The 15,672-nt window shown below is 35.6% G+C and overlaps 1 protein-coding gene across 3 annotated transcripts in view; it reads right to left on the minus strand.

The window, feature by feature from the left end:
• The window catches only part of Alh (coiled coil domain containing protein Alhambra), a 68,064-nt gene that overhangs the window by 48,477 nt on the left and 3,915 nt on the right, over positions 1-15,672 (minus strand). For all 3 annotated transcript variants that reach the window (XM_089093014.1, XM_089093013.1, XM_089093012.1), the window contains exon 2: positions 6,932-7,011. In XM_089093014.1, coding sequence (XP_088949140.1) covers positions 6,932-7,011 — 80 coding nt within the window. The remainder of the gene's footprint in view (positions 1-6,931; positions 7,012-15,672) is intronic.

Genomic DNA, 15,672 nt, shown 5'->3' on the forward strand with positions numbered 1-15,672 from the left:
AGAAAGAGATGTATGTCATCGTGTTTGGATGCAAACACTTCCGCCACTACATCTATGGTCGAAAAGTCTTTGTTACAACTGACCATCGCCAACTAGAGACTATCCTGTCATGCCCACTCCATGATGCACCCGCCCGGCTCCAGCAAATAATGATACAGATTCAGCCTTACAACTTATAAGTCCAATACAGACCTGGAGCAGAAATACCAATGCCAGATGCACTATCACGTCTTCACTTACCTGACACGGACAATCAATTACAGAACGACATTGATGTTTATATTCCTGCAGTGATGAAACCCTTACCAGTGAGTGACTCTAAACTTGGGGAAATTCGGCATGAGACATGCCAAGATGCCGAACTAGCGACAGTCGTATCCCTTGTACGTGATGACTGGCCTTCAAAACGTCAGTCATGCCTGAAGGGAGTTTTGGCCTTCTGGAATGTCCAACACAGACAAAGCGTCCATGACGGTCTGCTATTGAAAGGCCGGCGGATCATCATACCTCACACGCTGAGAATTAACATTCTAAACCAACTCCATACCGTACCGTAATTTTGGGGTAATTTTCCCCAAAATTACGAAATATGTTCGAAGTTTGCTACCAACAACCAGAAGTAACCGCTAAAAAGCAGCCAGATACGATCACTCCCATGGCAACAACTCGGTATTGCCCTATTTGAATTGAATAGAGCGTGCTACCTCATAATCAGTGATTATTATAGCAGATTTTTTGAAGTTGAAAAATTGCCAAGCCAAACTTCGTCCACCATTATAGAAAAAAATGAAAACCATTTTTTCACGTTTTGGGATTCCCCAGCTCATATCCTCTGACAACAGTCCACAACTATTCTCCCAGGAATTCAAAGATTTTGCCTAGTCCTGGGGAATCAGCCTGAAAACATCTAGCCCCATATACCAAAGACCCAATGGGCTTGTAGAACAGGCAGTCCAAATCTTTAAGAAAATACTCACTAAAGCAAAAGAAGCTGGAGCCAACCCTCATATTGCTCTTTTGGAATATAGGAATAGCCCAGTTGACAGTTATCCTTCACTGGCCCAGCTTCTAATGAGTTGCCAGCTCCAGTCAATCCTACCATCAACATACCAACAGCTAAAACCCAGAATCATCCCAACAAAAGATTTCATGCAACACAGGTTGGTTGAACAGAATAGGCAGAAATCTTACTAAGACGAATCAGCAAAGCAACTCCAGACGGGTGACAAGTCTTCGTCCGAAAGTCTTCGTCCGAGTCTTTGTACGAAAGCCAAAATCATTTCCCGTCATAAAAATTCTAGATCCTACATAGTTGAAACTGCTGACGGATCAAGGCTGCAAAGAAACAGAACCCATATCTCTCGACGCCGTTTCCCTTCCCCCACGTCACCGGCCACCCCAGCAACTCGAAACAAAAAAAAAATGAAACACAACCTATCCAGACACCTGCCATGTCGCAAATCCGCACATTGATTCTTATCCAACGGAAAATGCCTGAGAAATTGATCAGGAGTCACGCGGAGATGAGGCGCCACTTTCGCCAAGCCCATCATCAAACGTCAGACCTTCTCGCGCCATGTGGCCCTTGTGTACGCACGGAAGTTACACTACTCCTTTCTGCGTCAGTGAAATTGCCCCATACCCGCAGTGGCAGAGTGATTAGGCCAGTAACACGGCTTGATGTATAGACTTTGTTAAGTGTGAAGAAGGGAGATGTAGCATTATCTATTATATTTGCTTGTGCTTGCTTGTAGATCGTTTGTGTATGCTTTTGCTTATATTGCTTGCTTGTGCTTATTTTGATTTTATTATAGGTGCTTGGGTCTAAATTAAACCATTGAATTGAAGAATTTTACAGTATACAGGAGGTCATCTAGAACATTATTTATAGTGGAGTCCTTTGTCCTTATTTCAAGAATGAGGAATGTTCCTTAGAGTGCAGTTATTCTTTTGACAATTAAATCAGTACAATAAGTGCCATCTTATTTATCCTCAACTGCTAATATCTAAGGGCAGAAAGACATAGAATTATTGTTAATATCCTTAATGAATTTGACAATACAGCTACATGTTTCTACTCTTTGTTTTGCAACCATAATTAATTTGTGCAAAAAGAAAAACAAGAATACAGCATTGGTTAAAAAAATAAATAAGATGATAGTAAGAGAGAAATACAAATAAGTCATGCCTGAGAACATCCAATGCTGCATGTCTAACTCTAAAATTACACCAGAAATGGCTAAATTACCCAACAGCAGACGATTATCCAAGGCAGAAGACAAACAAATACACAAAATATAAATAATTTGTCTAAATCTTATGTAGATCACCATTATTAAGAATTAATTTTAAAAAAAATTTCCACAAAATAAGTTTTTCAAAGAAAAGTAAAGAAATCCATTAAACAAAAAATGAGCAAAAAAAAAAATCAAATAATCTACCAAGCGTTAAACTACCACAAATCAGCATCGATAAATAAATGAAACTCAAAACGAACAGAAATTACAATAAATAACCGAGTCAAACTCAAAACGAGCAGAAATTAACATAAATTGGGCGCAAAACCCCTGTGCCTTCCCAGGGCCAGAAAAAAATTGGCACTTTACTGAAAAAAATATAAATGTTTATACTCTTATAACTTTAATAAATCAAGTCATTTTAACATTTTGATTACTAAATATCAGTATATGTATATTAAACTGACAATACACATTCATTTGTATTTTTGTCGTATAACTTAAAACCCTTGCCCTGAGGGTTGTGGGGGAGTGTCTTCCTCTTTACTTAGTCCCCGTTTCTTGTCTCGTTCTCGAGTGTCCCCGTTCTTTACTTAGGCAGCGCGATTGTGCTGCCTATGATTTATACAACAACTTTCTATATAAACGCTATATGCCCCCAGGGCATAACTTACAACCCCTGCACTGAGGGCTCTGAGGGGGTCATCACCCTAAAAGACCTAATTTCCAGAACGTTCAACTACGTTTAACAAAACGGATATCTAGAATTTTTTATTGGATGTGTTTTGGGAAATGGTGTGTATAAGAGGGGCATAAGTCACTCTTAAATCACTTTCAACTATTAAAAAATGTACTAGCCTTTTCTATTTCCAATTTAATGAGCCCTTTTGAAGTTTCTACAACAACACTTTCAATAAAAACTTTATATGACCAAGGGAATAACTTACAACCCTTGCCCTGAGGGATATGGGGGGAGGGGTTGTCATCCTTAAACACCTTATTTCCGAAACTTTCAACTACGTTGAATAGAATGGCTATCTAAAAAATTTGATTGGATGTGTTTGGGGAAAAGGTGGGCGTGAAAAGGGGGGTTAGTTGCCCTCTAATCACTTTCGACTTTAAAAAAGGGTATTATCCCTTTGAATTTCAAATTGGATGAGCCCTTTTTCAAGTTTCTACGACAAAGATTTCAATAAAAACCTTATTTGCCCCCAGGGCATAACTTATAATCCTTGTCCTGAGGGTTCTGGGGGAGTGTCCTCCTCAAAAATATGTTTCCTATCTGAAAATCAACTACGCTGAACAAAATGCCTATCTCAAAATTTTTATGGGGTGTGTTTGGGGAACTGATGGGCGTGGGGGGGGGGCTAGGTGCCCTCCAATCACTTTCGACTATTGAAAAGGGCACTAGCCCTTTGAATTTCCATTCGAAGGAGCCTTTTTTGAAGTTTCTACGACAACGCCTTCTATAAAACCTTATACGTCCCCAGGGCATAACTTAAAACCCTTGCCTTGAGAGTTGTGGGGAGTGTCCTCCTCAAAAACATATTTTATATCTGGAAATCAACTACGCTGAACAAAATGGCTATATCAAAATTTTGATTGGATGTGTTTGGGGAAATGATGAGCCTGGGGGGGGGGGTTGCCCTCCAATCACTTTCGACTATTAAAAAGGGTACTAGCTCTTCGAATTTCCAAGCGAATGAGCCTTTTTTGAAGTTTCTACGACAACACCTTCTATAAAAACCTTATATGCCCCCACGTCATTAATTACAACCTTTGCACTAAGGGTTTCGGGTGAGTGACCTTCTCGAAAACATATTTTAAATGTGGAGTAGATCGTCGCTGAAAAAATTGGATATTTAAAAGTTCTAATTGGATATGTTAGGGAGAATGATGGGCGTGGGGAGGGGCTAATTGCCCTCCAATCAGTTTCGACTATTAAAAAGGGCACTAGAACTCAATTTCCAATCGAATGGGCCCCTTTTGAAGTTTCTACGACGACCCCTTCCATATGAAGTGCCCAGCTCTAAAGGGAAAAAATAATAAATAGTACATTGTGCCAACATATGCCCTCAGGGCATAACTTAAAACCCTTGCCCCGAGGGTTGTTTCTATCTGGAAATCAACTACGTTAAACAAAATGGCTATCTGAAAATTATGATTGGATGTGTTTGGGGGAATGAAGGGCGTCGGGGGGGTAGTTGCCCTCCAATTACTTTCGACTATTAAAAAGTGTACTAGCCCTTCAAATTTCCAATCGAATGAGCCTGTTTTGAAGTTTCTAAGACAATGCCTTTTATAAAACCTTATATGCCCCCAGGGCATAACTTAAAACCCTTGCCCTCAGGGTTGTGGGGGAGTGTCCTCCTCAAAAACATATTTTCTATCTGGAAATCAACTACGCTGAACAAAATGGCCATCTCAAAATTATGATTGGATGTGTTTGGGGGAATTATGGGCGTGAGGGGGTGGGGGGGGGGCTAGTTGCCCTCTAATCATTTTTTACTATTAAAAAGGGCACTAGAACTCTCAATTTCCAATCGAATGAGCCCCTTTTGAAGTTTCTACGATGACCCCTTACATATGAAGTTCCCTGCTCTAAAGGAAAAAAATAATACATAGTACATTGTGCCAACATCGTTATTATATGCCCTCGGGGCATAACTTAAAACCCTTGCCCCAAGTATTGTGGGGGAGTGTCCTCCTCAAAAATATATTTTCTATGGGGAAATCAATTACGCTGAACAAAATGGCTATCTCAAAATTTTGATTAGATGTGTTTGGGTGAATGATGGGCGTGGGGGGAGGGGGGGCTAGTTGCGCTAAAATCATTTTCGACTATTAACATGGGCACTAGCCACTCCAATTTCCAATCGAATGAGCCCTTTTCAAAGTTTCTACGACAACTCTTTCGATACGAAGTGCCTGACTGAAGAAGAAGAGGGAAAAAAACACATTGTGCCCACATCATTCTTTACTTAGGCAGTGCAAGCGATGCCTATGGTAAGGAAAAGCCTGGGACCATAAAGAGCTGAGCAGTCACAGAAGGTGGAACAAACTTTAGCCAGAGCACATCTATTATATTTTCCATGGTTTGCAACAATCTTTGCATAACCAATCTGGATTTTTTTTTTTTTTTTTATCAATACCAGAAAGAGTTTGCTGATGCAAACTCAGGAGACTTTTAGCAATAAAGATAAGAGACAACCCAATACAGTCTACAAGAGGGTAAGTTAAATCGACAATGCTATGAATCATGACAGAAACGTGTCATAATTGATGGCACCATAGATTATATTCACTGAAGTCTATCAAATTTATTGTAAAGAAAGCATAAAATCACAAAAATAACCTGGTGAAAAACAAAACAAAAATATTGTCCAGCATATTTCTTCCAGATTCAAAGAGACCCATAATAATTTGTCACAAGTTTATTGTGGCCAGGTCCAAGGTTTATTTTTGTTTTTAGCAAGGAATGTCATTACAAAAAGAAAATCCAAATTTGTAAAAAAAAAAAAAAAAAAAAAAAAATAAACCTGCAAAAATTTCAAGAATCTTATCGTTTTTCTTTTTTTTTACAGGTGTTAACTACGTATATCCTTATCAAAACATTGCTGTTGCCACACTTTGGCTATTAAAGAATGTGAAACAACAATTTACTGCTTCTTACAGAGACATTTCAAATTATCTTTTAGCTGTCTTTTCTTGGCACATTAGCAGGATTGAAGATGTTAACGTCCATTAATATTAATCTTGATTTTGCCACAAAAAAAGTATAGAATACAGTGTGACTTTGGTTTTCAGAGGGTGCAAACCTGAAACTAAGTTTGTTGTCTCCTGTAACAGATTCTTCAAATTAATCTACTGTCTTCAAAATTAGCTTTCACATTTTGAATTCACTATGTCTTAAATCTTAAGCAATAGCATATTTCTATTACGTTTAGAAACATAAAAGATCTGCAGTTGAACTGGCCTGACAAAACCAAAGAAGTATATCTTGGAAACAAACATCTTGATAACAATGGTCTGTGGCCAGTACAAAAAAACAGAAGAAGAAAAGACAAAGCAAATAAATATTTCACCAAAATGGTGTTCTTAATATTGAAAAGGGAAAAGGATTAAACCATAATAATTTTTTAAAAACGAAAGAGTCTGAAATCTGAAGAGAGTAGAAAGAAAAAATCCAACAAATATATAGAAAACCATTCCTTGTAAAAAATATGGAAGTATAATACATCATAAATGAGGTACTCCTCTCAAAACCACAGAAGCAACTATTGATTATGTGTTGTTGAGAGGAGTAGGTTGACCATTCTACTACTGTGGTGTTCACATTAAGCAGTTACTGTTTATATCAGTTTTAGTTTTTGTTTGCATTCTCTTTTGATTTGAGACTCCTTCCATTTTTTTAAATTGCTATGGTTTAACTTCTTTATCTTTTCCAACACTAAGGATGCCTTATTTTATATAGGCACAATACTTGTTTGAAAGTTCTTCTTTTTTTTACTGGCCACCTGTTTTTTTTCAAGATTTTCTTCTTTGTTCTTTGAAATCATCTAATTCATTTATAGTATAACAAATTTCAGCTTTGTAGTTTTTCATCTGCCCAGTAACCTTTGCAATCAAACAAGTTCAAACTGGTGCTTTGGATAACGTTGATCAATCAAGTTTAAAAAAAACTTAAATCTTACCACTTTGCTACACTTTTCCTGAGACTCACATCTTCTGCAAAACCATTCTCCAGATGGGACAGACACAATACCATAACAAGCTGCAATAAAAAATCATGAATCATCAGGCAGCAAATTAAGGCAATAAATTAATATGTGAGTATATACTACTGATTTTAATAGGCGTTTTGTTAACCAGCAAAGAATCATTACACATGAGCATAAAAGACTGTTAATGCTTAAAAGTATATTACAATAAGAGCATTAAACTTTTTGGTTAGAATATCTACAGACACTGGAAAGGAGAACTTCTGCTGTTGTCCTTTATTTCAATAGGAGTTTGTTTTTACAATATTTCATCCTGGTCCCATTAAACCAAAATCAAATTTTATCAATTTAATGTCAAAAGTCTTAAATGTGATGTTCTTCTTTTCAGGGAATTTAGCAATATCAGTATAAAATAAAGGACTTCATGGTTAGTGTGCTTCTGAAAAAAAAATAAATAAAGAAATTGTTACTTAAAATGCAGCAACAAGAGAAACTAAAAAAAGATAACACACTTCAAACAAAGGATATAATCTTTGATTAGAAAATTACTTTTTGTCAAATATGAAAAACAAATTCTTACTTTGTCCTGAATTTCAACATTGTTAATTCAATACCTATGACTATGAGGCCAAACTTGCCTGTCTGAATGGATTTGGGAAATACACATTAGGAAATAACTTCTTTGAAGCAAGTTGCTGGGATGCATTAATTTAGAAATTAATGAAAGTACTCTCTTAACAAAACATGCAAGTCAGCACCATACAAGAGGCCATTAGCAAAAATTTTCTAAAGATACTGTGAAAACACAAATATGGCAAAACTATTTTGCTGAATATGTCATTATTGACTGGAACAGCCTTCAAGACAAAACAGTGGCTGCACCCACAACTGCATCCTTCAAGTCCAGACTTGACAAAGAATAGGGCAACAAACCATGGAATAATTGTCTTATTACCTGATGAAATCGAAATTAATGGTGGCCAAATCTTTTCTAACCTGAATTTCCCACCTTGTCACAGAGGAATGTGTTTATATGTAAGAGATGTACTAAAGGTTAGGCTCATTCATTTTAATTCTCTTACTACTAATGGAATTGAGTCTGTTTGGATAAAAATAAACAATCAAACAATCTCAATTGTAGTGGGTGTTGTTTATAGAAGCCCCAGTGCCCCCTGTGTTTTGGACCATGAACCTAATTTGGCTACTATGTTATCACATGTGATGTCCAATTTTACAAGTTATGATCTTGTCCTTCTGGGGAACTTTAACCTTCCTGAGATCCAATGGATTGATGGATCTGGTTTTTGCACTAAAGATTCTCTTTTTTTGTCTGCCCTCTCTGATAATTCCCTCTGTCAAACAATTTCACAACCAACTTGTTTCAAGGAAGGGCAAGTTCCCAACACTCTCGATGTTAAGAATGCACTAACTACACCCATTGGTAAATAGCGACGAAGACCACACTGCCTTTCCATCATAAACAAATAAGTAGAACAACAGGGAAATTTTTTTATACAAGACAGTGGAACGCAACTTTAAATGAATATTTCGACCCTATATCCAAGGGCCCTCCTCAGCAAAACAGACGAAGAGAATAAAAACACTATAAAAGAAACTTACATTAAAATTCAATCATTAAAACTGTTTAAAAATTTTTTTAAACAGCCCTAATATCATTACTTCAAGGAGGTTCAACCAGGACTGGTACTCCAAACGAAATGGACAGAGAACAAGTCATTCAGATGGAATTAAAATACTTACAGACAAGATTTTAAAGCTAATCTCGCCTTCTTGGCAGCCAGCCTAGAAGGTCTATTCGTAATAGGTTGAGTGGAGTTATTTACTGGTTTTTTAATATAATTAGTCAAATCCTTTTTAATTAAATTTGTGTATAGGGCATTAAGCGAATATTCCCCCAAATCTCTATTTAAAGAAATATTACTATTTATTTTGATTTTAATTTCAATTGCATCTCAAATAACCTGTTTTATGCCTAAATCATTGCTAATAAGGCAAGTTTCTTCAAAAAGCATTTTATGACTAGGGTTATCATATATGTGACTGCTTAAAGCAGAATCAAAGGAAATATTTGTACTACTAGAATTTAAAGCTTTAGTTATGTCATCTTTGTGTTGTTGCAGGCGTTTTTCTAAATGCTGATGGGTTCTACCAACATAAAAATTGCCACAGTCACATGGTATTTGATAAAACCCTCACTGGCGAGTAACTGGGGTTATATCTTTACCAGAATTTAAGAAATTCATAATTTTAAAATCATTTGTAAATACAACATAAAAAATATTTTGTGGACAAACTTCTTTTAAACTTTTAGTGACTTTTGGAATATATGGAAGGTAAACTATATTTGAGGGCTTGACGGAAACTTCACATTGTAAAAGATCCTTGACTTTACGGAAGTGTCTTGCAAATCTTCAGCTAATTGTATCGTTAATAAAGACAATAGGATAACCGTTTCTAAAAAGTATGTCTCTAATAAAATTTAGTTCATCTGTGATGTAAGATTCAGACCAAATGTTTAGGGCATGGTCAACAAGAGATGTAACAACACCTCTTTTAACTTGTGGGGGGTGATTGGATTTAAAATGTAGATATCTGTTATTTTGTGTGGGTTTTCTGTAAATTGTAAAATCCAGTTTATCAATGTTACGAATAATTAAAACATCCAGAAACGGTAATTTATTTGCATTTTCAATTTCTAAGGTGAATTTTAAATTTCGGTCATGTGTATTAAGGTGATCTAGATAGCCCCTAAGTTCACTTTCCCCATAATTCCAGAGCGATATTTAAAAACTCTAGTCCACTTTATTAAGGACAAAAAACAAAAGCGACAGATTATTTCCTCAGAAAGAAAATCTCTTGAGAAATTTCTGTGTGAAAATCTGTCCACGGTTGATTATTCTCAGGTGGTACGAATGAAGAAGAATTTATTTAGTCACGATTTTCGTTTGTCTAGAGAACGTCTTTATAAGAAATTGGAATGTCTGAGGTATGAATCTTCGACGAATCATCGTGTTTATACCCCGAGGTTTACTCCAGGACCCGCTATTGTTAATCTCTCCTCTAGAGCTCTTGAACCTAAGGAAATCCAAACTCTTGAAAAAGGTCCAAAATTTTCTTTTCCACCAAAACAAGTTCCTGTGGCAGATATAGTTTCCTCCTTAGAATCTTCTTTGCACAAACATTACACATTCATTTCTAACCCAGATGAAGTGAGGTCTTGTTTTATTAATACACTTTACGGCAGCAAAAAAAAAGTTACATCTCATATTAATTTGACACCAGAAATTTTGCACGACATGAAAATTTTGTCTAATCTTTGCAAAGACCCTTCAATTATAATAACTAAAGCAGACAAGGGAAATTCACTTGTAGTCATGGATACCTTAGATTACGACAATAAAATTTATTCACACTTAAATAACACAAATACAAATACTTCCATGACTCACGACCATACTGATAAGTTTGTGAATAAAATTATAACCGAATTAAAGAATCTAAAACAAAATGGCAAAATCACCCCACAATTGTATAATAAATTTCTCCCCCGAGGTAGCTTTTGCAAAGTTTTAAGGTTTACCGAAATTACATAAGCAAGGCATTCCCTTAAGGCCAATTGTAGCATGTACGAAAGCCCCTGCTTCCAATATTGGAAAGTGGTTATGTACAGCCTTCAAACCCTTGCTTTATTCCCAAAAATCGTACATATGTAATTCGGTAGATTTAGTAGAAAAACTTAAAAGTGCAAGCATTTCAGAAAATACAATAGTAAGTAGTTTTGACATAGTTTCTATGTACACAAATATTGATGTAGCAATTTCTGAGTAGTTATTAAAAAATAAAATAGAAGAAAACTATCATTTAATTGAAGATTCAACAACAGGAATAGATTGCGAGGTTTTAATGTCCCTAGTCAAAATTTGCAATAAGTATTCAATGTATTTTCAGTTCCGTAATTTTTTTTATCAACAAATAAAGGGCCTCCCTATGGGGGCACCGCTATCGGGGTTATTAGCGAACATCTATGTAGAACAGCTCGAAAATTGGGCCTTAAATTCATATTTTTTAAAACATGTATGTTGGGGGCGTTATATGGATGATGTAATATTGCTCTGGAATTATGGGGAAAATGAACCTAGGGGCTTTCTAGATCACCTTAATACATATGACCAAAATTTACAATTTACCTTAGAAATTGAAAATGCAAATAAATTACCGTTTCTGGATGTTTTAATTATTCGTGACATTGATAAACTGGATTTTACAATTTACAAAAAACCCACACAAAATAACAGATATCCACATTTTAAATCCAATTACCCCCCACAAATTAAAAGAGGTGTTGTTACAGCTCTTATTGACCGTGCCCTAGACATTTTCTCCGAATCTTACATCACAGAGGAACTAAATTTTATTAGAGACATACTTTTTGGAAACGGTTATCCTATTGTCTTTATTAAAAATACAATTAGCTGAAGATTGGCAAGACACTTCCGTAAAATTAAGGGTCTTTTACAATGTGAAGTTTCCGTCAAGCCCTCAAATATAGTTTACCTTCCATATATTCCAAAAGTCACTATAAGTTTAAAAAAAGTTTGCACACAAAATATTTTTTATGTTGTATTTACAAATGATTTTAAATCATGAGTATCCTAAATTCTGGCAAATATATAAACCCAGTTACTCGCCAGAGAGGGTTTTATCAAATACCATGTGACTGTGGCCATTTTTATGTTGGTAGGACCCATCAAAATTTAGATATACGCCTGCAACACCACGAAGATGACATAACTAAAGCTTTAAATTCTAATAGTACAAATATTTCCTTTGATTCTGCTTTAAGCAGTCACATATATGATAAACCTAGTCATAATATGCTTTTTGAAGAAACTTGCCTTATTAGCAATGATTTAGGCATAAAACAGGTCGTTTGAGAGGCAATTGAAATTAAAACCAAAATAAATAGTAATATTTCTTTAAATAGAGATTTGGGGGAATATTCGCTTAATGCCCTATACACAAATTTAATTAAAAATGATTTAACTAATTATATTAAAAAACCAGTAAATATCTCCACTCAACCTATTACAAATAGACCTTCTAGGCTGGCTGCCAATAAGGCGAGATTAGCTTTAAAATCTTGTCTGTAAGTATTTTAATTCCATCTGAATGAATTGTTCTCTGTCCATTTCGTTTGGATTACCAGTCCTGGTTGAACTTCCTTGAAGTAATGATATTAGGGCTGTTTTAAAATTTTTAAACAGTTTTAATGATTGAATTTTAATGTAAGTTTCTTTTATAGTGTTTTTATTCTCTTCGTCTGGTTTGCTGAGGACGGCCCTTGGATATAGGGTCGAAATATTCATTTAAAGTTGCGTTCCACTGTCTTGTATAAAAAAATTTCCCTGTTGTTCTACTTATTTGTTTAACACCCATTGGTAATAGCAACCATGTAGTGATTATTTCAGAGTTATGTAACAACCCTCTTCCAAGCAGCAAAAATATGTCAATTACAAACTAGTCTCTAAAAGACTTGCCAATGTTAATTTGGAACAGCTCATCACCAATGATATGGATGAGAGTTGGTCTTATGTGAAAACTGTAATTTTACATGCTGAAAAGTCATACACTAGAATTTTTTGGGCTAAACAGGCCAAAAGTCTACCTCTTTAACTACAGAAAGAAGTAAGCTGATTAACAGAAAACATTGAGCATGGAACTGTTATAGGAAAAAGAAAACCTTAGAAAATCATCAACTCTTCGAGACAACCAACCATATCAAGCAGTTGAAGAGAAGGTTTGAGGAACAATTGGCTGAGGATTTTAGGGATAATCCTAAATTTTTCTGGCATTATATGTCTAAAAAATGTTGCAGCAGATGCAATGTCCCTGATATTGTGTACAATAGTCAACCAGTTGATGATCCTGAGCTGAAACTTTCAATCTACAATTTGCATCTGTTTTTCCTCCAATTCCAGTATTGTTTGTACATATGGATATGGTAGGCTGCTTAACAAGTTTCAACTGATGACCTCTAGTTCTTGAGTTAGGACCAACAGTGGGAAATAATGCTGGGAGTGTATTAGCCCTCATTAACTTATAGGTTAATTGGCTAGGCCAGACTGCATTCATCCTTGTATCCTCCACAAATGTTGAACAGTCTTGTGTCAACCTCTTTCCTTACTGTTCAAGATATCATTAAATCTTTCCAGACTACCTCTGGATTGGAAAATAGCCCATATCATTCCAAAATTTGAGAAAGGTAGAAAGGACCTTGCTGAAAACTACCAACCTATCAGCATGACATCAGCAGTTGTTAAGGTTCTTGAAAAAATAATCAATTCTGCAGCTATTAGACATGTTGAAGCAAATAATCTTTAGCACAGCTTGCAGCATGGCTTTCATTCTGGAAGATCTGTTGATACCAATCTCCTTGAATTTTATGACCATATCACTAAGTCACGTGATGAAGGGGTGTCTACTGACATGATTCTTCTTGACTTTTCTGAAGATTTTGACAAAGTTTTACATAAGTGACCTGCAATCAAATTATGTGCTATCAAGCCACCAAATTGGTATCTGGCAGAAAGGAACTTTCCTACCCTGCAAGACTAGCAAAGCTCAACCTCCCAACACTTATATACTGGAGAAAGACAGACGATGTCATTTTAACCTAAAAGTTACTGAGGGCAAATACCATCTCAGCATGATTCCCCACTGTTGTTCCCCATTCAAGAACTACAAGTCATCAACTGAAACTTATTGAGCCGTCTATCCTATCCAGAGTCCATGCTCAATTCTTTTCTTCAAGAATCATCAACACTTCAAATAAACTCTCTTAAAAAACTGTTACTGCTGAATCTGTGGACATCTTTAAACAGACTGGATGCAGAGTGGTCCTCTAGAGAGTGTAAACTCAACTGGGAAGCTATGGATCAGCACTGTGCACTTGGTCACTAAAGAATCCTGAATTAGACTCAAATTTTCAACAATGGAGCTCTACAAGGAGAAATCCTTAGATTGTTACAAGCTGTGATTTAAGGTAATGAGTGGGACTGTTTGCCCCATTCAGCTGCCCACTGATTAATGATGCAAGTTTTTCATGAGTGTTTTGCTAAGAGGTTGATGCTGCTTGTCATTCCCAACCATCTCACACACTCTATCTGAAGTTGCTTTTGTGCAGTGGTGTCAACTCCAAACCATTGGAGAATGGTTCTTATGGATCATACCTACCTTTCGGTCACCATTACCAAATGGGCTTAAGTTGCATCTCTCCAGCAAATCTCTCTTATGGCATGTCACTGTGCCCTTAACACAGTGATATTACATTCCACTGCCATCATTGACACAAAGCAAAACAGATATAGTATGGACCTTAATATTACTCCAAAGTACAAATTAAGGTAATGTAAATTACACTTTGATTTGTTCTTCCTATGGCTGAAATATATGGTTCTAGGCATTTACCCCCCCCCCCCCGCGGAAAATACCCCCTATGGAAATTAAGGCTTTCCAAATTGGAGAATTTTATTTGAGTTTTATTTTTTTATTTCTGTAGGGGGAACAAATTTTGGTACTTGTGTATTATGCACCACTCACTCAAGTTTACACTGTGTAAAATTTGAGAACACTGCAGTTTTTTTGTTACTTTAGAAATAAATTTGGGCTATAGATTTGCATATTATGGGGGGGGGGGGTAAAGTATAGCGGGTCTGCATGCAAAATGTGATTGGTACAATTATTCTGCATAATAGATAGATAGATAGAGAAGTGTATTTTAAAGCCAAATATATGGCCATCCACATAATAAAATAACATAAATGAAACTTACAAATAACATAAACTTCGATCAGTGATCATCATAAAACACTTAAATGAAACTGTACATTAACCTAATAATAGTAATTAATACTTGGAAAAACAGTCATAGAAAAAAATACACTTAACACTTGGAAAAAAACACTTAAATGAAAAATAACATTTAATTTATGCTGTGATTTTTTTTTTAGTTAACAAAATTTCCAGATACCTCGCTTTTTTTCTGTAATTTTTTAGTAGCCATTCCTAGAAGGAATTGTTTTCTGACTTCAAACTGTCCAAAGATTTTACCCCACCCCCTTCATGTGCTAAGATATAGCCCAAATTATATATTTTCCATCTATTCTGTCACTTGTCTTTGTCTTGTCTCATGCTAAGATGAAAGAAACTAACAAAGAAACAGGTTTGTTCATGAGTTCTACACAGTGTAAACTTGAGTGAGTGGTGCATAATACACAGGTACCAAAATTCCTTCCCCCTATGGAAGCAAAAAGAATAAAACTCAATGCCAGCCACCAAAATATATATGTTGTTGATGCTCCATTTTTGGTATTAATAAATGTAAAACCAGAAGTTACACATTTTTACTAAGTCTTTTTTAGCCATTTAATTAGGCCATATTTTAAATAGTAGTAGGATTATGGAGGTTAAATCACCCTTAGATAAATACAATCTTTTATAATTCAAATCATTTAGTAGAAAAATTATTTTGGTGCCTGCTTAAATATTTTGTTGTTCTCTTTATGAATCTCACTAAATACTAGATACCAGAAAGGAAAATAATACCATGAAGACCTATTCATCTTTATTGAGTCTATACTAATGAGTATCCAATAATATTTCCTGAATACATTTAGGCATGTAAAGCTCAGTTA

This window comes from Artemia sp. Qi Xiang Cuo, chromosome 8, assembly GCF_049724085.1.
Source record: "Artemia sp. Qi Xiang Cuo chromosome 8, ASM4972408v1, whole genome shotgun sequence".
In the NCBI taxonomy this organism is placed as follows: domain Eukaryota; kingdom Metazoa; phylum Arthropoda; class Branchiopoda; order Anostraca; family Artemiidae; genus Artemia; species Artemia sp. Qi Xiang Cuo.